Source organism: Naegleria gruberi, assembly GCF_000004985.1.
Source record: "Naegleria gruberi genomic scaffold NAEGRscaffold_7, whole genome shotgun sequence".
Classification (NCBI taxonomy): domain Eukaryota; phylum Heterolobosea; class Eutetramitea; order Acrasida; family Naegleriidae; genus Naegleria; species Naegleria gruberi.
The window spans coordinates 503,588-527,914 of record NW_003163320.1 but is presented as its reverse complement, the minus strand read 5'-3'; the positions used below and the strand labels follow the sequence as shown (position 1 = coordinate 527,914).

The 24,327-nt window shown below is 34.4% G+C and overlaps 10 protein-coding genes and 2 non-coding genes across 12 annotated transcripts; 4 read left to right on the top strand and 8 right to left on the bottom strand.

Annotated features, from left to right (window-relative positions):
* Positions 1–676: 676 nt before the first annotated feature.
* On the bottom strand, positions 677–2,131 carry NAEGRDRAFT_63701 (uncharacterized protein; the record flags this gene model as incomplete). The annotated part of the gene is made up of 3 exons (XM_002681073.1): positions 677–1,854; positions 1,920–1,963; positions 2,061–2,131. The coding sequence occupies 3 exons, from the start codon at positions 2,129–2,131 to the stop codon at positions 677–679; spliced, it is 1,293 nt and encodes a 430-aa protein (XP_002681119.1).
* A 166-nt stretch (positions 2,132–2,297) lies between these two features.
* NAEGRDRAFT_t111 lies at positions 2,298–2,370 on the bottom strand. Its single transcript has one exon. It is a non-coding gene; the product is annotated as a tRNA-Lys (tRNA).
* A 392-nt stretch (positions 2,371–2,762) lies between these two features.
* Positions 2,763–3,212, top strand: NAEGRDRAFT_63700 (uncharacterized protein; the record flags this gene model as incomplete). The annotated part of the gene is made up of 1 exon (XM_002681199.1): positions 2,763–3,212. The coding sequence occupies one exon, from the start codon at positions 2,763–2,765 to the stop codon at positions 3,210–3,212; it is 450 nt and encodes a 149-aa protein (XP_002681245.1).
* Positions 3,213–3,424: 212 nt separating this feature from the next.
* On the bottom strand, positions 3,425–4,927 carry NAEGRDRAFT_56035 (alcohol dehydrogenase). The gene is made up of 2 exons (XM_002681072.1): positions 4,577–4,927; positions 3,425–4,493 (listed from the first exon to the last, which is right to left on the bottom strand). The coding sequence occupies exons 1-2, from the start codon at positions 4,919–4,921 to the stop codon at positions 3,477–3,479; spliced, it is 1,362 nt and encodes a 453-aa protein (XP_002681118.1). The 5' UTR covers positions 4,922–4,927; the 3' UTR covers positions 3,425–3,476.
* Positions 4,928–6,475: 1,548 nt separating this feature from the next.
* NAEGRDRAFT_1008 (uncharacterized protein) lies at positions 6,476–8,065 on the bottom strand (the record flags this gene model as incomplete). The annotated part of the gene is made up of 2 exons (XM_002681071.1): positions 6,476–7,492; positions 7,556–8,065. Coding segments are annotated over 2 exons (1,527 nt in total), but the record flags the coding sequence as incomplete, so codon positions are not given.
* Positions 8,066–8,693: 628 nt separating this feature from the next.
* NAEGRDRAFT_77250 (uncharacterized protein) lies at positions 8,694–10,873 on the top strand. Its single transcript, XM_002681198.1, has one exon. It carries the CDS (start codon positions 8,782–8,784, stop codon positions 10,822–10,824), a length of 2,043 nt encoding a protein of 680 aa, XP_002681244.1. The 5' UTR covers positions 8,694–8,781; the 3' UTR covers positions 10,825–10,873.
* Positions 10,874–10,939: 66 nt separating this feature from the next.
* Positions 10,940–12,601, top strand: NAEGRDRAFT_63696 (uncharacterized protein; the record flags this gene model as incomplete). Its single annotated transcript, XM_002681197.1, has 1 exon — positions 10,940–12,601. The coding sequence occupies one exon, from the start codon at positions 10,940–10,942 to the stop codon at positions 12,599–12,601; it is 1,662 nt and encodes a 553-aa protein (XP_002681243.1).
* A 197-nt stretch (positions 12,602–12,798) lies between these two features.
* Positions 12,799–15,002, top strand: NAEGRDRAFT_63695 (uncharacterized protein; the record flags this gene model as incomplete). Its single annotated transcript, XM_002681196.1, has 3 exons — positions 12,799–12,984; positions 13,023–14,474; positions 14,541–15,002. 3 exons carry the CDS (start codon positions 12,799–12,801, stop codon positions 15,000–15,002), a joined length of 2,100 nt encoding a protein of 699 aa, XP_002681242.1.
* Positions 15,003–15,086: 84 nt separating this feature from the next.
* NAEGRDRAFT_57099 (nascent polypeptide-associated complex alpha subunit) lies at positions 15,087–15,674 on the bottom strand. The gene has a single exon (XM_002681070.1). It carries the CDS (start codon positions 15,667–15,669, stop codon positions 15,121–15,123), a length of 549 nt encoding a protein of 182 aa, XP_002681116.1. The 5' UTR covers positions 15,670–15,674; the 3' UTR covers positions 15,087–15,120.
* A 321-nt stretch (positions 15,675–15,995) lies between these two features.
* Positions 15,996–18,323, bottom strand: NAEGRDRAFT_78526 (polyubiquitin; the record flags this gene model as incomplete). Its single annotated transcript, XM_002681069.1, has 1 exon — positions 15,996–18,323. The coding sequence occupies exon 1, from the start codon at positions 17,961–17,963 to the stop codon at positions 16,017–16,019; it is 1,947 nt and encodes a 648-aa protein (XP_002681115.1). The 5' UTR covers positions 17,964–18,323.
* Positions 18,324–21,736: 3,413 nt separating this feature from the next.
* Positions 21,737–23,995, bottom strand: NAEGRDRAFT_46605 (uncharacterized protein; the record flags this gene model as incomplete). The annotated part of the gene is made up of 1 exon (XM_002681068.1): positions 21,737–23,995. The coding sequence occupies one exon, from the start codon at positions 23,993–23,995 to the stop codon at positions 21,737–21,739; it is 2,259 nt and encodes a 752-aa protein (XP_002681114.1).
* A 167-nt stretch (positions 23,996–24,162) lies between these two features.
* On the bottom strand, positions 24,163–24,236 carry NAEGRDRAFT_t110. Its single transcript has one exon. It is a non-coding gene; the product is annotated as a tRNA-Val (tRNA).
* Between the last annotated feature and the right edge of the window lie 91 nt (positions 24,237–24,327).

Sequence of the window (24,327 nt, the reverse complement as noted above, 5' to 3'; positions counted from 1 at the left end):
TATCCCTACCTAATCTATCGTACAGTAGAAACTGGACATGAATGTTATAAAATAGAAATGCTGAAATATCTGATTGATGATTGTCAATTAGAGTTCAAGATTCCAGAAGGAAACACTGAATTACTGTTTGATCATTTGGAAATGCCCAACTCGGACTATTTAAGTGGTATTCAATATATTTCATCGAAACTGAATTTGAGATTGACTAGTTTGGAGCGATTTCTAATGTACTTTAGTGCAATTTCTTCGAGTGCAAAATATTCGATTCTGGTAAATACTTTGGATGAATTAATTGAATTGTTTAATATTAAAATGGAAGGTGATGAAATTGGAAGATACTTGTCAAGAATATATAACGATTGGGAGAAGATTGCAGTCAGAGAGGAATCAAACAAGGAAACAAAAAGGAAAGTATTAGAATATTTCCAACTCAAATTTCCACACATCACTATATTATCAAAATAGTAAGCATTCTAAAGTTCTCTCAAATTTTGAGATGAGGAATCACTACCTCGACCATCAAAAACATGTAGAGCATTATTTTGTGAGCTTGTTCAACATCATTAAGCTGTTGCTCAAAATAAAGAGATCCGTAGGTTCGAAACATATTGATAATACACTTGAGAATTGTTTCAGTAGCAGTTTGATAATTTTTTGAATGAAATTAGATCAGAATTTATTCGAAACTCTGTCCAAGTCCTTCACATTCAATAATAAAGGAATTACCTTCTTGTGGTGTTACGGTAAATTGCACTCCAGCAATGGTTTGACAAAAGTGAATGGCAGTTTGAGTGTGAAGTGTAAGTGGTCCTGTACGAATCTTACTCTTTCCTTTGGCCAATGTCATGAAAATAATGAGCTGATCTTGTACATATTCATCGACACATCCTCCTTCATTCCACTGTTTGGCCAAATGTTTGAGAATGGACTTGGTATGGGTAATGTGTTCATCCACTTTGAATTTCTGGCTTTTTTTCATATCTTTGGTATGGAAGGAGGCACCAAATGCATTCTCCTTCGAGTCATACATGATACAGGTACCAAAGACAGCTCTTGCCTTGGATGGATTGTTGTTACACTTTTTCTTTTCCACTTGGATTTCCAATTTCTTTGAGAATGGCTGTAAGAAACTTGAATTCTTGTTAATTTCCACTTTGAGAGCTTGTTCAACCTTTTCCAAAAAATCCAAACCATCATTATCAGTATAACTCATCTCCAATAATAGTTTCACAATCGAATCTCCTCTCTCCACCAATTCCACAGCATGCAGAAATTCACCCTTCTTGAAATATTTACTCTTTTCAATAAAGAGCTCAGCTTGACCATTTCCTCTCGGATAGAATCCTCGATATTTACATTGTAAATCAAATGATTTGGAATTATCAATTTTTAAAAAGTGTCTTCTCAAAAGTGGGAATAGTAAAGTGGAAATTTCATCAATTGGTGGTGAAAAATCCACATTTGTTCCTCCTCTATAACTCATTCTAATATCCTTTCCATTTGTGTCCATAAATAACAGTGGACACAATGAAGATTGCAACATTAAAGTAGTTGCTCCAGCAGTAAAACAATCAGCAGATACCTTAATTTCCTCATCTTCGTCATAATCAATATGAACTTCTTTCGAATCACTTTTACAATTCAAAACTAATCGTTTCTTCTCCAAATCCTTTGGAATGAATGTAAAACTTGTTGATCCAACTCTGCAATCAGTCAAAGTTGATGAAAATTCTCTACTTTTCGGCAACATGGACACCAAAACAACTCCAGTCAAATGTTGAGCTCTCAATCCAGGATTTTCTCTTCCTGCACGAATATTCTGCACCTTGATTGATTTATTCAAAATGTGAGAAACTAATTTTATAATTTAAATCATCGTCATCATCATTTCAGTTCAATTTAATGAAATATTTACGTACGAGCAGTTGAATATCTAATAATTTGTCCTCCGCCTTCCATAATTCTAATATTTATCAATTTTAAAATGATGATGATAATAATTGCAAGTATTTATATATTGTTTGTTGATTTAATTTCTAATGATAGGAATAAGTACATACCCTCCATCAATAATGATGGCTTGTTGATGGGATTGAGTGGTTGCTGCATTATCGTGAACTTGTGAAAGCATTTTTTTTTTGTAAATATTGCAATTTCAAAATTGAGTGAAAGTTCAATAAATTAAATTTATTTGCATAATTGTTAATTAATTGTTAATTAAAAGAGAATCTGAGAACAAATACTGGACAACAATACCAAATAAAACAGACCTTGTAGCTTAATGATGCAAAAGGAAACGCCCACCGTGGGGGTCGAACCCACGACCACAAGGTTAAGAGCCTTGCGCTCTACCGACTGAGCTAGACGGGCTACGCTCAAACAAGATTTTTTACATGGTTGCCTAAATTATACAGAATTAAGGACTGTACCAAAGTGAGCACCTACCAATGCTAAAATTTTCAATATAAATACATTATATTTTGCTTGTTTTAACTTTGGATTGTAAAATGATTGTAAAATTATAAGGTGTTTTATCAATACATGTTCACTTTGAAAAGAATAGTTATGTTTCCTAATTATTCATTCTTCCTTTTAAGAAATACTAGGAGTTACTTTAGAATATACTCAAGTATTGACCAATTCTACAGTGTTAAGCTGAAGTAACTCCGAGAACATAACCCCACACAAATTGTCTCCGGAGCAGATTGTTATTAAATGATCCCAAACGAACTTTGTTTTTTAAAATATTTCACAAAACAAAAATGAAATACATTCTATTCGTGGTTGGTACTCTCCTTGTTTGCATTATGTCAATGGTGATTCATGCCGAGAATCCACATGCAGGACAAGTCCAACACATTGTTGCATTCAGATATGAAGCTAATGTGACCCAATCTGATAAGGATCAAATCATGAAAACCTACTTCTCACTCAAGGAAAGATGTGTCAATCCAGAAACTCATCAACCTTATATTTTGTCATTTGATGGTGGTTATCCGAATAGTCCGGAGGGTTTTGATCAAAAGATGGAACAAATCTATATTGTCACATTCAAGAATGTTCAAGATCGTGATTATTTCGTTGGCAGACCATTCCATTTCCCATATGATCCACTCCATGATGCTTTCAAAAACTTTGTTGGACCATTCTTGAGAAAACCAATTGAAACTGGTCTCATTGTTATGGATTTCCAAGTTTTGAATAAACCTTAAAGTGGTTTGAATCAATCCATTTATTACATGTAGTTTCTCCAATGAATCATTTAGGTCGATATTTGTTGTTTATTCAATGTTTTGATTCAAGATAAAAGCCCTTTCCTATTTCCTTTATTCTTATTGATAGCTCTCATCTTGGAATTATTTTCTACAACATGAATGAAGGCAAAGTGTTATTGAACTTGAGAGTGAGAATGAGGTGAAATTTTAATAATTTAAAGCGAATTTATTAGAATTTATAATTACAATAATTTACACAAGTTACAATCCCTTGTAACTTTCTTCCAAGATGGCAATAATGTCCTTCTTGGTGGCTACTCGAGGATTGGTAAATCCGCAGACATCCTTCAATGCATGATCAGCCAAGACATCAAAATCTTCTCTCTTGACAATCTTTTCACCATTCAATCCACTTGGAATTCCAACTAATTCTCTCAATTTACAAACTGCCTTAACAGCTTCATAGGCAGCATCATAATCACTCATATTATCAACATTCTTGACACCCAAAGTCTTGGCAACACGAGCAAGTTTCTTAGCATGGGCTGGAATGTTAAATTTCATGACACTTGGGAGGAGGATTGCATTACAGAAACCATGAGGTAAATTATAGTAACCACCCAATTGATGGGCAATAGCATGGACATAACCTAAACTGGCATTGTTGAAAGCGAGACCAGCAAGGAATTGAGCATAACACATCTTTTCACGAGCATAAATATCACTTCCATTGGCAACTGCTTTTGACAAGTGTTCACCAATGAGTTCAATAGCCATCAATGCACAAGCATCAGTGATTGGATTAGCAGCTGTTGAAACATAAGCTTCAATGGCATGTGTTAATGCATCGAGACCAGTACAAGCTGTCAAGAATGGTGGTTGTTTCATCATCAAGACTGGATCGTTCAAACTCAATGTTGGAGTAATATTCTTATCAACAATGGCCATCTTGACACGTGTCACTTCATTTGTAATAATTGAGAATCTAGTAAGCTCAGCAGCAGTTCCAGCAGTTGTGTTAACTGCAACATATGGACAAATTGGCTTCTTACTCTTATCTAATCCTTCATAGTCTTCAATCTTTCCACCATTTCCCTTAACAAGACCAATACCTTTAGCACAATCGTGAACACTTCCACCACCAATACTGACAATTCCATCACATGATTCCTTTTGCATAATTTTCAAACCTTCATTGACATTTGAAACAGTTGGATTTGGTTGGACATTATCAAAGATGACGAATGAAATGCCTGCCTTTTCCAAAACTTTAGTCACCTATTCAAATATTGCATTAAATACATTACAATTTGATTGTAAATAAATTACTCAATCGATGATCTAATTGACAAAATACTTACTTGAGCAACAATTCCAATTTGAACCAATGGCTTATCAGTAACAACCAAAATCTTCTTACATCCCAAATTATTAACAAATCCACCCAATTGTTCAACACTATTCACACCAATTGCATTCTGTGAAGGTGCAAAGAAGATTGAATTTCCATCAGGAATTGAATAATGTCCTTGATCCATACTCTTCAAGGAGGTGGAGAAGAATTTATGATTGCTATTGAGTGGTAAGGCTACTTGTTGCCTCTTATTTACAAATACAACGGAGGAAGCTGAAGCAACATTCTTGGTTGCCTTGTGGAGGGTTGATAAATTTCTGCTGATTGTTTGGAGTGATTGTCTGTTGATCATTTTTTTTGTGTGTTATTGAAGGCTAGATGTGTTACTCTATCGCTGATTTATTTGGGTTATTTGGATGCTGTTATTGTAAAGTATTAGTCCAATGTTGTATTGTAAGCCAATTGAAGTGTTTTTTTGGGAGGCGATAATTTTCCTAAAGATGGAAGAATATGCGCGTGGGAACGAAGATTCATCTGAAAATGGATTAGTTTTTACAAGTTTTGAGTTGATCATGCATAATTTTCGTAGAATTTACTAGTAATGATTGTTTTTTATTTGGAAACAGTGAATGCGAGTTGACCAAATAAGAGCTTTTTTGAATTTGGTGAAACTCTTGTGTTTGTATGTGTGAAGAACAATGATTGGTTGGAGATGAGTTGTTTTTATTATGCATTGCTGTGATTGTAATAGAGATGTTTAACTCATCTCCAACCAATATTGAAAAAATGTCGAAATGATTACTGACAGATAAATAATCATTTCTTTTATACAACCTCATAGCATTCGTATTTCAACAAAATCCAGATTCCAAACCTGCTTGAACCACTCACTTAATTTTTAACAAGCCTAATATTGTAAAATCAAGTCCTAACCAATCACAAAATAATAACAACACCGAAAAACAAACAGAAAAAAAAAAAGAAAACTCAAAAAAAAAATACACGAGATGGATTTCTTTTTGCCAATTGCATCGGGTTCATCTTCATCAGCAGTGGATTTATTTACTCCCAATAATAGTGGTGCAAGTAGTAGTGTTGGTTCAGGTCGTGAATCGAGTAGTAATTCGAATGAGAATGCACAACCGAATGGAAAGCCTTCACCCGATTACAATGCAAAAGGCTTGAATTTGGCATTGAAATGTAATATAGAGCCTGAAAAGGTTTATGAATTAATATTTAAAACTATTTCTGCTGAATCTGCGAAACAACTTGTTGAAAAACTTGAACTTTTGATCGAGAATGAGTCAAGCAATTCAAAAGCTGTAACACGATCATCGGACAAGTCAAAGAGGAAAATCAACTCTGAATCATCATCAACAGATTTTGAAAAGCCTGCAAAGAAAAAGAAAGAACCTCCACCAATCAAAAATCTTGAATTATTTAATGAGTGGAAAGCCAAAATGGAGGAAGTGGCCAAATCGGAACTTCCCACACTAGAGGAATTGGAAAATTTAGACGAATTATCTGAAAATAAGAAACATATTCAAATTAATCACAAATTTCTTACACAAAAGAAGAATAATCATACGGAGCAAGTAAGAATAACCTATAGAAACTTTTTCGAAAAGTATCCAAAACTCTTTTATGCCTTCTCTTATTGGACTTTAAATGGAAAAGTAAAGGTGATAAAGGAAGTTTTTGCTCATCACCCAAATTTGTTACTGCAAATTACTGATATTCCTGAGAATTACAAGAATTTTTGGAAGGACGAAGTAAGCGAAGAAAATTAGTATATTATTTAGAGTTTTGATGATTTGGCTGGTGGTTGTTCTGTTCCATTCAAATCATTGTAGATTATGTGTAATACGTCAATTGCCAATTCTTTGGCTTCTTCCTTGGTTTCTGCTTCAGCATAAACTCTCACAACGTCCTCAGTACCACTTGGACGAATAAAAGCACGACCCTTATTGACCTTTAAAACACATTCATTGATCTTGTTTTGAATACCTTCTGGAGAAACAACTTGAGTTTCGTCTGCTGAAACCTTAATAATAGTTCTGTCCTTGACCTTTAACTTGTCTTGAACACTTGGAACATCAGTATAGAGATTCTTATCCCAATCTACATAACTCCAGCCGTAATAACCCAAAACAACTTCAACAACGAGTAAATCACTGAAAGCATCACCAACTGTTGGATTAATCAACTTGGTGAGGGCAAACAAGTCAGAGATGGCTTGAACAAATTCACTACTTTCACCTCCTTGTGTGGTGCTTCTATTGTACATTTCATTAATTGCCTTATTGGCCTTTTCTGAGAAAATAACAGTACCATGTCCATTAGCTTCAAAATAAATACCAACATCGAGTTCTTTAGCCTTATGATGGAGGTATTTGACACCAGTTGGAACACAGAAAATACGTTGTTCTCCAAGAATTTGCTTCAAATAGGTTGTGCTTGAACCATTAGCATATGCTGTTTGAACAACACCAACAATTAATTGATCCAAAAGTCCAGTCTTGGTCAACAATTCACCAATAAATTTAACCAAGAGAGTGGCAATCTTATCACCATCCAACAAGACCAATTCATTTTGTTCATCTCTAAAGAAATAAACAAGTCTGTCACCATCTCCATCAATACTGGCAACACTCTTGAAATTTTCACAATTGATTGGAACAGCCTTTTGCTTTTGAACATGTTCAGCACCACAATCATGATTAAGATATTTTTGTGATTCCTCAACTCCTACAGTTTCATAATCATTGACAAGAGTAAATTTAACATCCTTTAAACTTGATTGTAATTGTTTGATTTTCTTTCCTCCAACTCCAAATGCACAATCCATAGTAATTTCCTTTTCACCTCCTCTGTATAATAAATTGAAAGCATTGGAAATATCTTGATAATAAATACTTTCATTCTTAACAAGAGTTTCTTGAACTACTTGTTGTCTTTCTTGTGGTGATGAGAATTGAGTATTGACAAGGAATGATTTAGTTTCCTCATGATGATTAGTCAACATGACCATATAGTGAAGTTGTGGAGTAATCATGAGTCCATAATCCACGTGAACAATTCCTAAATTTTCAAAGAGAGAAACAGCTGTTTTCAAGCTTGAAACCAATCTATCACTACTAGTTCTAGTATCCTTTGCAACAGAAATGCACAAAGTCTTTCCGATTGGTTTAGTTAAATCCAATTTCAATTCCGAAACCAATTCATCAAATTTTTCGCTCATCAACTTGGCGTCATGAATACAATTAGCCAAACGAACAGCTTTTTCTTCCCAAGTAGATTCTAACATTTCACCTGTAGGATCTACCAATTTTACACCATTATCTTGTGCTCCATTGTGACTAGCAGTAATCATCACACCAACAGATTCCTTCTTATCCAATGCTCTCAAACAAGCCAACAATCCGACAGTGAAAACAACTCTATCAAGAATAGAATCTGCCTTCATTCTAAATCCGGCTGTTCCGTAAGCCAATTTTTGCTTGACTTCCGCTCTCTGATCGAGAGGAAATAAATTATCAAAGGATGTAATAATGGAGGAGCTGTTCATATTTTTTTTAAAATTTAAAAATTTAAATGAAAATTGAGAAAATTAAGAAAATATTGAAAAATTGGCTTAATAATTTAAATACTCAATTATTTTCATTCTTAATATTAGAATCTTTACTGTAGATAACATTAATAAATGATCAATAATGGTTCAATCCAGTCAATTTAATCTTTTTTTCCAAAAATAAACCTTTTAAACAAACATTTGTTTTTCAGTTTCGAAAATCGTTCAAATTCTCCTCAATATCCAAAATAAAACCTCACCAAGTATCAATCATCACTCTAATGTGCTATCCATCCAACAGTGCCTTCTCTATAATTATTTCACAGATTACGCCATGAATTATTATTAGCAATTGGATGCTCATTCCATTATCTCTAACCAGCATGGTCAGTACCAATATGCAGCAGCAGAAAATCAACGTTTACGAAGCTCTGCTAGGGCTAGATAATTTTGGCAACATGGACAAGAATAGCGAACCGCTGTTGGCATTATCGGTAGAATTAATAAATAATTGAAATGATTTTTTAATTGCTTTAAAAAAAAATATAAATACATCGTGAGCGCGATAACGATACAAATAATATTTTTCATCATCATCAGCTTTGTGTTCCTAATAGCCGAGAAAAATATTTGCTGCGAAAATGTCTCATCGATTGGAGGAAGAAGATTTTGAACTCCAGGAAACTGGTAATGATACAACAAGAGCATCAAGCCTTGAAAATTTGGAAGATCCAGTAAGAGCAACAAAAACTATTGGTGAAAAATTTCTCTCTAAATTCAAGTGTTTAAATCACATTGGTGCTATCATCATCTTGTTGATTATTTTGTTAATTTTGGGAGGTTTCTGTGCTTTTGCTGCTGTTTTGTTTATAACCGAACTGGGATGTGGAGAAGTGCAAGACCACTTGAATAAGTATAGTACTGTCGTATTGGAACAAACAACATCTTATACACAAATTTCCACAGAATACAGTGCTGTTATCACTCAATTAAAGAAAGCTGCTGATGTTATGGGAGAAATTTATAGAGATCAAATGTGGTCTGAAAATTCACACCTCAGAGCTGAAATTTTGCCAACTGCCTGTCATGGAAAGCCTTTGGCTTTGTTTGATTTGAATTTCGGACCTTGGGTTAGAGTCAGTAACGATGAATCCTTTGTCAAGGAACCTTTTGATTTCCTTGCCGAAAAGCCAAAGCACGAAGTTCCAGAAAAGAAGCTTGCTGGTGCTGCTTTCTATCCAGAAAACGTCACTGAAAGTGAAATCAAAGAATGGATCAATGAATTGGACTCTACTGCTCACGCTGAAGCAACCAGTTTTTACACTGTCATTAAGGAAAGCAGTGGTAAATTGACACCTGTTAAATACAGTACTCAATACGAAAAGAAGTTGGCCAAGGCTGTCAAGTACTTGCATGCTGCTGCCAATCTTTTGACTAATCCAAAGGATTCTTACTTGAAGAGCTTCCTTCAACTCAGAGCTGATGCTTTCACTTCAAACAATTATGAACTTTCCGATATTGCTTGGTTGAACATGACTGATAGCAATTCTGTTTTGGAAGTTACTATTGGCCCATATGAAACCTATGATGATGAATTGATGGGGTTGAAGGCTGCTTTTGAAGCTTACATTGGATATAAGGATTCTGATTCTACCAAATTCATCAATGTTGTTTTGGCTAACTTGCAAGCTATTGAAACTGGTTTGCCAATGGATACCACTAAATATCCAGTCAGAAGTGTTGGTGCTATCAATTCTATCAGAGTTATCAATCAAATTTATGCTGGTGGTCAAGCCAATGGTGCTATCAAGGCTGTTGCTTATACTTTGCCAAACACTGAAAGCATTATTGAACAATACGGATCTAAGAGAGTTTTATTGAAGAATGTTCAAAAGGCCAAGTTCAATAACATTCTCCTCCCAATTTCCAAGCTTGTCATCTCATCAGCTCAACAAAATTTTGTCATCTTTAATGCCTTCTTCACTCAAGTTCTTGCCCACGAAATGATGCACGGTTTGGGTCCACAAAAGGTCTTTGAAAATGGTGCTGAAACAAGCAAGACTTTGCGTGAAGCTTTGGGCAAGTACTACTCTCCAATTGAAGAACTCAAGGCAGATATTGGTGGATTGTGGATGTTGTCTTACATGATGGATAGCAATATCACTACTATTGATTTCGGATTAAGTAGTGTTGATGCTACTGCTCCAGCTAACGTTCTTGCTAAGAAGGCCCTCTACACAACATTCTTGGCTGGTATTTTCAGAAGTGTTAGATTTGGTGTCAGTGAATCTGCTCACGCTATGGCTAATGCTGTTGCATTCAACTATATGAGAGCTAAGGGTGCTATCACTGTTTCCCAAGAAAGCTCAAAGACTGTTTTTGCTGTTAATACTAACGAATTCGAAAGTGCCATGACCAAGTTGTTGGAAACTGTTTTGGAAATCCAAGCTGAAGGTGATTACGATGATGCCAAATCTTTGTTGGAAGAACACGGTATTGTTACTGATGAAATGAAGAAAATCTTTGAGGGAATGACTAGCGAAGAATCAACCATCCCAGTTGACATTATTATTGACCAAAAGTCACACACTGTCAGCGAAGATTCTGATGATTCTGGCGATTCTGAAGAAGAAGCAAGAAGCTTTAACTATAGAAGTTTCCTCTTCAATCGCTTCCAATTCTAAGTTCCTCTAAATTAATCAAACCAAATATAAATTAAAAAATTAAATTTCTAAAATCTCAAATATTCCAAATCCATTACAATTATCATTGAGTTGTGAAAAGTTTTGAAGTTAAAAAATGAAACAATTCAATTATCAATCATTGATGCATGGTTCTTCATTGAAACATAAAATTGTTGCCACATCAAAATTCAATAATATATTAATACAACAACAGCACAATATCGGAACAAGTTGCACAACTCTAAATAATTTTAAATCATTCACCATTTCAAAACAATTATCATCATCATCGGAAGTGAAGAGAATTTGTATTGTTGGAGGAGGTGCTGCTGGATTAAATTGCACTAAATTTGCTCAATCTAAAGCCCTTTCACTCCTCAAATCAAACAAGAATCAAAAGATTGAAATTCTACTATTGGAAAGAAAGCCTCAATGTGGAAGAAAAATCATCATGTCTGGAGGTTCTAGATGTAATTTAATACCACATGAAAGCAAATGGCTTTCTTTCAAAAAGGAAAATGATTTGGAATTGAAATACTTTTCAAGTAGACCAGATATCTTGTTTCAAATATTGAAAACTTGGCCAATTGAGCAACAAAAAGTATTCTTTGAAAAGGAATTGAAAATTCCACTAGAATTGGAAGTTGAATCTGGAAAATATTTCCCCCAATCAAACGATGCCAAGGATGTTTTGGATGCATTTCTCAAGAGCATTACTGATAAAAGTAATGAAAGAGTGAAAGTTTCAATTTTGAATAATTGTGATGTGAAAGGATTGGAAAAAACTGAAAGAGGATGGAATGTGAAATTTTCACATAATGATAGGGATAACCAATCGGTTTTATGTAAATCAGTGGTCATGTCAACTGGAGGATTGAGTGTGATTAATAGTGATGGAGTGGGTGTTCAGTTACTTTCTCAATTGGGTCATTCCATTGTGCCAATGTATCCTGCCTTGACACCATTGGTTTCAGATTCTAAAGTGAAATTAATTCATAAGGAATTGAGTGGATTGACCATTCCAAATGTAATTCTAACAGTTTGTTTGGAAAATGGATCTGAAAGGAAGGTAATCTATCAAATGGAAGAACCAAAAGGTTTCCTTTTCACTCATACAGGTTATTCCGGCCCAGCTTGTCTCAATCCTTCACATGCAACCATACCAGGTCTCTACAATTTTGAAACTCAACGTATGAAGGATATACTCGTTGAAAATCCACCCCAATCCTCTTCTCTCATTGAAAAATCACAAATTGAAAGGCTACTTTTCCACTCACCAGCAAAGCCACCATGTCAATTGAAACTCTATGTGAATTGGACTCCACTCATCTCAGCTCAGGAATGGGACAGAAAATTCCAACAAGCCAAACAAAAGAATTCCAAGCTCGTTCTCAAGAATTTCATTCACAAAAACTCGGAACCAAACTTTTTACCAATTCGTCTCGTCCAATTAATCACCGATTCTTTGGCAATGAGTGATTTGCTTGTTTCCAGACTAAGCAATGACCAAAGAAGGTCCATTATTTCACATTTAACTAGTTTCCCATTAGATATTGGTGGAAATAAGGGATTCAAGATGGCAGAAGTTACAGGAGGAGGTGTAGATCTTTCACAAATTAATATTCCATCTATGGAAAGTAAGATTCATCCAAATCTTTTCTTATGTGGTGAAGTTTTGGATGCTTTTGGTAGAATTGGAGGTTTTAACTTTGCACTTGCATGGATAACTAGTAGATTAGCAGGTACCTCATGTGTTGAGCAAGTATTGACACAATAACCATTTCGAGAATTCGCATCATTTGTCACATTACAAATTTCTTCAAGAAAAAAAAAATGTCACTCCCATTTAAAACACCTGACCTCATTGAACAGCTGTTTACTGCCATTGAAAATCATCAAGATGATGGCTATAAAACCATTCAAGAACTTTTAAAATCATCCAAAGATTTGATATTGAAAAATCCCGATGATGGCATGCCAGCAATCTTTGCAATTTGTAAAACAAGTAAATGTTCCAAGATATTGGAATTGATTATCGGACACGTTGATGTAAATGTAAAATATAATGCAATGACTGCATTGGAATTTGTGATTTTGAATAATTCCGAAGAGTATCTATCAATTTTATTGGAAAGTGACAAGGTTGATGTGAATTTGGGAGTAAGTTTCAATGTTTTATGATTAATTATATTTGGTAGAATCCTCTTCCCTTCACAAGATATTTAGAAAATGTAATGAGCAAGAAATTGCAAGTTTCGAAAAGAATAGTTTCAAAATTTATTGAAAGAAAGGCCAAAGTTGATTCAGAACTTTTTCAAAGAGCTCTCAATCAACTAAACAATCCCATCATTTCACCAATTCAACCATTAGAAAACGAATTCACAGAAGAAAATGACACCATGACAGATGATGGAAAATTTGACGATGAAAGAACTGTCTTTGATGATTCATTGCAAGAAGTGTCAAATTATGAAAGAATTATCTTGAAATCATTCTCTAATATTTTGGAAAGTGTAAAAGCTCCTCAATTTGTTAAAAAAATTGAAATTATTCAACATGTATTGAATAGAATAGCTGACTTGGAAACTATGGAAGAATATTCGAAACATAATTTATTACAATTTATGAGTAGAAAGCTCATTAATCAAACTCTGACTGAAAACCTCTCTGCTCGTTACTACTTTTCACATTCACTTGATTTTGATCACAAGATTAAAAATGGAAATTTATTTTACGATCCAGGAAGATCCAATAAGGAATTTAAAGATTTTTCAAAATATTCGAATGGCAATGATAGTAATAGAGAGGTAATTTATGTAGATCTTCAAATAGATGATTCATTGAATGATATTATTCGAAAGGCAAGGAAATTTCTTCAACAAGATCTTTCGAATTTCTATAGAGAACTTTCTCAATTTGTTAGTGATGAAATGGGAGGTGAACATATTTCTAGTGAGTGTAGGAAAGAGTTGGAGATTCTCACTCGAGCATCACCTTGTGTGCCTCTTGGTAAAATCAAGAAGGGCCTGTGTAGACATAGAGCTCTGTTATTTAAGGTAATATGTGATTGTCTTCATTCGGAGGATAATAGAATCAAATGTAGATTATTGAGAGGAGCCTATAATGGAGCACATGCTTGGAATGAGGTTGAGGATGAGAAACATGAGAAATATATCATTGATGCAATGCAAAGACCAGGAGAATTAATTAGAGATTCAGATAATTATTTTAAAGAACGATCAAAATTATTGAATGTTATTCGTGAGAGAGAGTTTGATCCGAAAACTGACTTTAATCTCTTTGAAATTGAAGGACCATTAGGAAAAGGCTCTCAAGGTCAAGTATTTTCCATCAGCTTTGAAGGAAAGAAATATGCTGTCAAGAATACTGACAAGTCGAATAATGAAGTTTTCATCATGTCTTATGTGAATCATCCAAATATCATTAAGCTGTTCAATTATACTTCTGAAAATAATCAAACCAGCATGTTTCTTGAAAAGATGGAAATTGATTTGGAGAATTATCTTGTCAATGACTTTAAACAACTTGGAGAAGAACAGAAAATTGCTGAAATGCTTGTCATTTTACTGAGTATTTCATATGCTATGGAATATTTACATAATAGAAATATTATTCATAAGGATTTAAAGGTAAGGACATATTTAATTGTTAAAACATTTATTGAGATTTGAACAAATCGATGAACATGAAAATAGCCAGCAAATATTCTTCTCAATTTTGGACAATGTGGAAATAGAAAGGTAATAACCGAGGTAAAATTGGCAGATTTTGGAGTTTCAGAAGTCGTTGCCAAAACTATTGGAATTCCTTCCAGAACTGGAACATTCAGATATATGCACAATTCTTTAAGATTTGGTACCATTTCACCAACAAATCAAAAAGCTTTAGATATTTACAGTTTTGCAGTTGTCTTTCATGATTTATTATTTGTAGAGCATAGAAGTCTTTGTTCTGAGCCTGATTTAAGCTTGAACATTGATGCAAAGAAGTATTCAAAAATTTATCAAAAAACGATGACAGCACTTGCAGATTTGTGTAAATTGTGTTTCAAGACACCAAACGGCAAGGTAGATTCCTTTGGTGTTATTTCACTGCGCTTAATCAAAATACTCAGAAGATTCCACGAAACACAAGAAATTAATCAATTTTTCCATTAACTTGTAAGCTTTCTTGTTAGCTTACCTTTCAATTGAATAATAAAAATAAACAATATCATCACATAAACAATAATTATTTTGTAATTTTTAAGAGAATTTAAATTTTTTTTTTAATAATTTACTTTTGAGCAGAAGTGATAGCTTCAATGATGTCACCACCGTGTTCCTTAATCTTCTTGATGGCAGCATTTCTGGACAAACCAGTTTGTTCAATGACCATTTGGACATCCTTTTCGGCAATATTTTCTGGGAGTTCTTCTGGGGTTTCATCGGATTCAGTGGCTTCAACTGGGACTTCATCCTTTGGCTTCAACAAGTCAGCAACAGCTTGTTGTCCTCTTTGTTGGGTGGCATCTTCCATGTTGAATTTACCGAAAACAACAAAGACAGCAGTACCGTTACCATTGTCAGAGATGAAAACTTCTGGATCATCAATAGTCAAGTTGAGTCTTTGAGCACTTCTGATGGAGACTTGCTTGACACCTGGATATTCCTTCAAACCAGCCTTGAGAATGGCCTTCTTGTTCTTCTTTTCAGCCTTTGATTGTCTGTGTCTGGCAGCAGCAGCGGCAGCAGATTCACCCTTGAGTTGTTCAACAGGGACATCTTCCAAGGTTGGGACTTCTTCTTCTTCGACGTTTTCAATCTTTGGTTCTTCGGCGGACATTGATGATATTTTTTTTCAAAAACTTTTTTCATCATTGCATGTATCAACCTGCGTTGGGTACTTTACAATGACAACAAAGCACAGCTGCCATGAATGGTCATCCACTTAAAATACAATGAAAAATTGAACAATCGACTAAAATACGAAAATTCTTGAAGAGGAATTTGTTAGTAGATGATTTTTATGCATAGATATTTTCAGCTTAACGGTATCAAACTTTCTTTCATCAACTTAATGTAAGCTAACGTGTATTAAAATAAGACCGTCGTATCATTAATGCTTAAGAAAAATACAAAATCATGATGTATTTGAATAAAGTCAATTTTAAATAACCAAATATTGTTTATTTACATTGTGTTGTTTGAAATGTCATTCAACGGAGTGCTAGAGTTAGGGGAAAATTGAGGAGGATTTAAATTAATGAGAGTAAATTGGAGAGAGGCAACCAATTGCTTCAATTCACGAAGCTCTTGTGATTGTCTCAAATATTCATAGAGTAACATTTTGACAATTTCATTATTGTTGCTCTGTGAAATTGCTTCAGTCAAGTCGAAAGGAAGAGTACCATTGTAGGATTGGAGAATGGAGATGAGTTGTTGGTTGTCTGGATTGTTTGGAACGAGAGCAAGTGCTGTAGAAGGTAAAACTTCTTCAATTTGGCTATTATTCGATTCTGGTGAAAGTACAACACCTGTATTGAATGCTTCTGAGAGATTATCACCTCCTCTCTTGTCCAATGAAATGTCCTCATCGTTGAAGAACATTTGGACATCTTGCTCAGTGGTTGGTGAACTTTCCATATCTAAGAAAGTGGAGTGTGCGGTGTCTGGAGCAAAGATGGCTGCCAATTCACTATTCAATGGTTTTTCTGGTTGAGAAATTTCCATAATGTCCATTCTTTCAACCTTCTGTTCAGTGCTTGAGGATTGGTTCTTACTCTTTCTCTTACTTTCCTTTTCCTTCTTAATTCTAGCGGTAGATTTTGGTGTAAATTCATCCTTAATCTTCTTTTCAGAGGTTTCTGAATTTGTTGACATGTTGGAGGTATCATCACTCTTTTGAACAGTTTCCAAAGGAGGAGCTGGTTGTAAGCCACTCAAAAGAGGAATAAACGAGTCAAGAGATGGGAAGAATACTGGAGCATTTTCGTATTCATTCAAGGTTCTCTTCTTGGTTCTCTTTCTTTCAGCATCCCGACAACTGTCAGCCTTTCCCAATTGAATGCATCTCTTACATGGTCTTCCTGAATCACAGGCAGCGTGAGCCGTCCTACAATTTATACAGGCTCTCTTTGTGTAGGATCCTCTCTTCTTATTCTTTCCAGATCTTTTTCCCTTACCACCACCTTCGGAATCGGAATCGTCTTCATCTGTCTCAGATTCGTCTGAGTATGCCTCTAAAGCATTAGAGTTAGAAGATGGAATTGTAGAGGATGAAGGACTCGTCGAATTCTCTGAAGGTGACGAATGTATACTATTCAAATCTGATGAAGCCAAAACTATCGTGTTGTTATCTTTTTCCATTGGCTCTTCTTTCACTTTAATTTCAGTTGTTGAGGAGGAGGATGTGGACTTTTTCGAGGACTTTTTTGTGGAAGCGTTGCTCTTGGATCTTGATTTACGAGTGGTGGCAGGTGTTGTTGTAGAATTGTTATTATTAGATGATGAGGACGTTGTAACAAGTTCGTTGGTAGAGGAAGTATTAATGATGGAAGCATCAATTGTTCCATCATCTGGCTTGGGTATTGTCAAGTCTGCAACAACAACAGCTGTTGTTGGTGTCAGCGATGTGCTACTATTGTCAGATGTTATTTGATTAGAAATTGCATCAGCACCATCTTCAGTCTTGATTGGAATTGTCTTTTTGGATCTACTTTTGCCTGACTTGGTGTTTACTCCAGCAACCAGACGTAATACTAAATGGAATGTGGAATCTTTATCAATGGTCGGGTAGTCACTCAATTTCTTATGATCTTCTAATTGTAGTTGTCTATGAATGAGTCTTTGCTTGAGAGCAGGAATGCATGTTTTCTGATAAATCTTTTCCTTGACTGAAAGGATGGTGTCCTTTTTCAAGTCAACCAGAAGTGTCATTGTTTTACCAGAGAGTGTCTTGATAAAAACTTGTGTGTTAGGTGAAGGATGAGTGTACTTTGGACAAGAGGATGGTGAGACTAGAGTAGAGGTAAGGTGTTGTAAGTGGTGGTGGTGATGATGGTGGTTGTTATAACAAGAATGGTTCATTCTCTCCACACATAATATCGAGTCTTCGGAAGGGGAACAATTATTCATCATTTTGTTTTTGAATGTGTGATTGATCAATTAAAAGTATATTTCTATTCTCTGGTATTGTTCAAATTGGAAAAATAACAAAACTTTAAGCTTGCCAGTTTAAAAGGATTTCTCAACTTGAAGGAATAAATACTAAAAGGTAAGAGTGGATGATGAAGGAAAAGAATCCGATAACGCAGTCACTATGATTTGATGATTAAAATGAATCAAGTATGATAAATCTTGTTGATGATGTAAATGTTGTTGATAAATTATTGTTGTATTATATTGTTGTTGTCAAGCTAGCCTTTTAAGCTGTCCTTGTTATTGTTGATGCAGATTCTTGTTTTCTTGCTTGACAGGGAAAAAGATTCGTTCTTGTTGCGCACTTTTTTTATTATCGTCTTCAACACAAGCAGGTTCAAGCTGAAAGAAGTTTGTGCTGTGTGTGGTGGTAGCAATTCTTACATCAACTGAACCTTGCTGTTAAAATAATGTCAATCAGGAGTGGTTCTTGTTTGATGTATGGAGATAGTGCTCTAATGATTTCGGTTATTGTAAGCCTGTGAATTTGTTTCATGGTTGTATGGGAGGCTTGATTTGTGAAAACAGTTGATGGTTGTATCATTTTTGAGGTTTGGACCGATATTCGTTGAATTTCACTGGATATGGTGTATCTAATTCCATAATTTGTTATTAAAATGGTGAGTATGAAGAGAATAATATTTAGATTTAAGCTTTAGTAATTTTCTTTATCTGTTCTAGTGAATTAGAATTGAGAAGAGTATTGATTCAATAATTTCATTCTTCAAATGAACCAATTGAGTTTTGATTTTATCATTTCAATTATTAGATAGCACCTTCTCTGCTAACATGCATTATTTTGATTCCCCATATAATAGCCCAAATCCAACCAATAATAATGAATGAAAGAAGAAACTGTAAAATTCCAACTATGAGAGTTGGTTGCATCTTTTCTTTTTCTTCAGTGATTAGAGAAGCTAACATGGTACCAAATCCTGGGAAGAAGATGTTGATAATGAGGACAATAATTGAGTTGGTAGATCCAACACGTGGAGTTGAGTTTGCAATCAGACCAGTCATTTTGTTTTGAATGGATTTTTCTTTTAGATTACTTCCAAAATGAATAAATTCCAAAATTGAGGATTGGATTTTTTGAGATTATCATCAATTTTGAATCATATCTTAATGTTAATCCATTACTTATTTTCCATATTCATGATCGAAAATTAAATGTTGATATTTGTTCGGAAGTAATAGTAATTCCTCCATCATCTTGTCCAATAAAAATTCCGAAATTCTACTATCTAAAAGTCTTAATATCTTCCAACATCATCAAATGAACAACAATATGATCTTCAATAAGGTGAGCTAAGTGTGCTCTCAATTTTTTCCTCTTTTGCTTCCAATTGGTTGCTTTTACTCCAATTTTTCAAAAAATATTAAAAAATTTAATTTTGTAAACGCCATAAAAAAATTCCAAAAAATGAACACCAAACCAGTCTACAAAGTCCTTCCTTCAGACGACGAAGAAGAAGAAGTCGTTGATCCTAGAATCGAACTCAGTGCTACTTGTAAGACCATGAGATGTCAACAAGAAGTTACTGATTATGAAAACTGTTGTAAGAGAATTGAAGGTGATGAAACCGGTGAAAAGAACTGCTCATCTTGGTCTTTTGATATGAGAACTTGTATTGATTCATGTGTATGTAATCTTTGTAGTTTTTGTTCAGGATTTCTAATTATTATATAATAATAACAATAACAAAATATACGATGATGAAATATATATTTTTATTATTATTATTCATTGGAACATTAATCGGATGATGACTTGAACATTTTTGCGGATACATTATATAACTATAGGTTGCTGAAACCTTGTTCTCCAAGCTCAAGTAAACTTAGTATTATATTCTATTTTATACCGAATGATATTTCCTGTGGAACAATCATAATTTTCGACTCTTTTCTCTTATTCAGCACTTTTTGGTTAAACCTGTGTGATATAAACACCAAATGAATGGCAAATACACCTAGTGGGCTAGCTGTTCATTTCTTTTGGGAATCTCTTATAAAAACAATGGGTTTTATTTCACACTACTTTTTGTACATCGTTCTCTTTGATAATAACATTACATTTTGACAATAATCTTTCCAATGAATGATGAAGATGAATTAGCAGCCAATGAGGCATCTAACTTTTTGTGGGCATCCCTTATTGAAGAGAGAGGTAAACAGTGAGCGATAGGAATTTCAATCTTCTCTTCAAAAACATCCTTGACAATTCCACTCATAATATCTTCGTTGATGTGAGAAAAGAAAGCATTAACAGGTTAACTTACGTAAATATCGTCCAATAAGGTTGGAGCTCAAAACATAATTCTGCTCAAAACAATTACTCATGGTAATTGATTTCTCAAACATGAATTTCAAGTGGGAAGATGTCAATTGATCTGAATAATCACACAGAATCAATGAGCCATGAGCTGATAAAATATTCAAGCTCATGTCAATGTATTGAGTTGTGGCACTTCTCTCGTTTGGAATTAGTGAATCTGAAGAATTTGTGTGAAGTACTGATTCACCTAAAACAACAACCTGAACTCCTTGACCTTCTGTTTCTTTCATGATGGCTTGTTGTAATTTATCTGTAGTATCGTACAACCTTCTATCAAGAATGGTAATTGGATTGGCAGATGAACCATTCTTCATGAGGGACATGATTGAGGAAACAAATTGTGAATCCATCACTATTCGATCATTGTTTTCAAAAATAATAATTTGTAAACAATTAAAATATGAAAACTAAATACTAATTCAAAAACATACTATTATCATAGGGTGGAGAAGTTCCTAATTGGTGTTGTTGTGTTTGTTGACTTGTTTCATATCTATCATTATCCTCAATAGAATCCTCCTCACTATTTAACATATTTGATGAGAGAGATGAGGCGATTCTTGACGAAATCATTCTCAAAAAGTTAATCTCCTCATCGGTGTGAACTGTTGTAATTACTCGACATTTTGTTAACAAGACTGCCAATTGCAACAAATAGGTCTGTTCCCATCTTGCTCCTGCACTAATAAATATGATATCACCTTGTCTAATGGATGGTGTTTTGAAAAAGAGAGTATCATATGCTCTAATTCCACTCATTATTGAACTGGATGCCTTAATATAGGACATTCCATTTGGAATTTTTACAAATAAATGAGCATCAGCAATACATTCGGTTGAGCACCCACCATTCAATGATTCTACATTAATATTATTCATTACATTAGTTTCATCCTCTTCTATCTCATTGGAAATATTAAAATTAGCAATTTTTGACAATTGTTGGATTGGAATGAAACCAATAACCGAATCTCCAATAGATAATGCTCTAGAATTTACACCCTTTCCAATTTCAACTACAACTCCACTCACTTCATATCCAGGAATTAAATTAATTTCGAGAGATTTTTCAATTTTCCACTGTGGAATATTTCCCTTCTTTACTTGATAATCTAATTTTGATAATCCACAACATTTGACTTGAATTTTAATTTGTAAAGGAGAGAGTGATTGATTAATACACGAATCTCCTGTTCTTGTTAAAAATTGTATGTAATTATAATCGTTTTGACTTGTGATTGATCGGATGGAATCCCGAGCATCGTGATGATTTGATGATGTTGTTGGAACATCATTTAATGATGGATTTAATTTTGTGTGAATGACAGCAAAACTCTGTTGATTCATTTTTTTAAAGATTTTATTGTAATGAATCTTACTCTATGGATTGGAATAGTGAATGGGCTGAATTCAAAAACTTGTTCTGATTAACGTCAATCTTCTTTTTGAGAACTTCTCTCTTGACTTGTGGTAAAAGGAAGGATTTGACAAGATCCTTGATTGCTCCTTCTTCAGGTGTTATTACTGTACGTTCTTTGAGTATTTCATCTGACAATCTTTCCTGCAGTATTTCTTCTCTGGCCTGTCTTTCAGCTAAACTTTCAGAACAAGCATTGAAAATATCGAGAAGGTAAGTGGAAACTGTATCGGTGTGAATTTGAATTGTTTCTGATTGAATCTTTTCCTTTCTTTTTCTGGCCTCCTCTTCATGCTTTCTTCTAATGATTTCTTCTTGTTCTCTTTGGTGTCTTTCCTTTTCTGCAAATTCAACCAATTGTTTGACTCTTTTGAGTTCATCTTGTCTGATGAGCTCTTTAGATAAAAAGTCAAGTGCATTACTGATGAGTTTACCTTGGATATTGTCCATGACAATTTCTCTTGCTTGGTCGAGATTTTGTCTTCTTTGTTGTTCTTTAAAGTGGTGAGATTTCTCTTGTTCTCTTTCCTTTCGTTTAATTTCTTCAACAGCTTGTAATTCCTTAATAAGCTCGATACTTCTTTCTTTACCCTCGTAAAATTCTTCTTGAGCTGCTCTTCCTCTCAATAATTTTTGAATGAATGAAGCAGCATTCTCCAAATCATCAAAAACGACATCAGTTTCAGAGCCTTCATCTTCCAAAGTCGGTGTTGGAGGTCTTGTAATTCTAGGAGTAGATTTGTACATTTCTTTCACTTCCTTGACACGATCATGGATGTCGTTTACATTCTTTAACTTTTCAAGCTCCTTGATGGCTAATTGTAAATGTTCCTTTACAACCTTTTGCTTTCTATTTTCTGGATTGATTGTTGTCTTGAGAGGATCAACGACAACAGCACCTGATTTATCACGAATGGGGAGAGCCTTATCGAGGTTTCTATTCTCTGAGGTCAGGTATTTGTTAACTTGATTCATTTGAACTTCTTCCACTCCCAATGGATCTGTCAAAAGAGCAGGTCTAATTTCATATGCAATGGTTGTGAGAGCCGAGACTTGACCATCTCTCAACATTGGAGCATAGGTCCTAGAGGCAGGGAAGGAATATTCGAATAGAATATCTCTTCTTTCAAGTGTGTTTTCAGGATTATCAAACTTCTTGATCGTTCTTCTGATGTTTTTAAGCTTTTTCTTTTCAATCTTGGCAAGTTTTTCTTTTGTTTCTTCTTGTATCTTTTTCAATCTTGATTCCAACCTAGAACTACTCTTCATTTCTCTGACTTGTTCTCGAACCTCAAATTTTGCTCTGACATGCTCAATTTGCCTTTCCTGCATTTTGGCAACTTCCTCCTCTCTTTCCTTCCATTCTATCATTTCAAGGTCTTTTAACATATTGACTCGATTCTTAAATTCTTGTTCATCAATATTTGGTCCAACTCTTTTCAGTTGTTCTTCTACTTCTCTTCTTCTCCTCGTTCTATCTACAATTTTAATGTGATCCTCAGTAATAAATCCTCCATTCCTACCATCCTCAAAAACTAAATCATGCATTTTCATATAGTCGGGGTAATCTTCAGGGTCCATTTCTACTTGTTCTCCTGGTCTCATAACAGCTCGTTCCTTTTGATTACTGTATGGATTGTTCAAATCCACTTCATTAGTTTTTGCTGATTTTTGTCTGACTGGTGGGAAGTATGGCATGGTTTGAGTGTCATTTTCTCTATACATTGACTGTGTTCCAGCTTCTCTAGTTCTTGGTTGAGATATTATTTCCTCCTCTTGGAATTCAATCTCTTCTTGAGATTCATCTCTTTCCGTTTTTAATGGTTTATCAGTCACATAGACTGTATGTTTTTCATTCATTGGCATGCTTAAAAATTCATTCTCACTCACAGGTCCAACAACTGGTCTATGGAAAAATTTATATCGGTCAGGTCCAGATAGAGTTGTTTCAATGTGAGGCTCATTCCTACCACTTTTTACAAATGTTTTAGGAGGAAAATAATTTGGATTATAATTATGAGATGTACCAAATCTAAAGCTTGAACCATGCTCCGTGAACATTCCATCATAATTTACTACTCTCTCCAATTTGAATGGATTTGATGATTGTTGTTTTACTGCATCTCGGTATAATTCTCTTTGATCGGTTGGGGTAAAGTGAGACATCTTTTTTGTCTGGGTAACTGTAGCCCCTCCAAAATCGTTATTTCTTAGCATTATGCTTCCAATATATTGTTAGTGTTGATGATGTTTTAAAATTGGTTGATGTTTTTCTAGTACAATAAGAGCATTAATTTTTTTTGAAAATCTGTAAACGTTTCTAGCGCCAAAAATAATGCGTTAAAATTTACTGGTCTTTATAAATCGAGAAACAAAAAATAAGTTACAGCGAGCGGGGCTTGAACCCGCGACCTTAAGCGTGTTAGGCTTACGATCTAACCAACTGATCTATCGCTGCTTACATTTCCATCTTTTTCTTTATCATATAAGTAGAGAATTTAAAAACACTAGGACTACATCCATTCCTTATTGAAGAAATAAGGAATTGG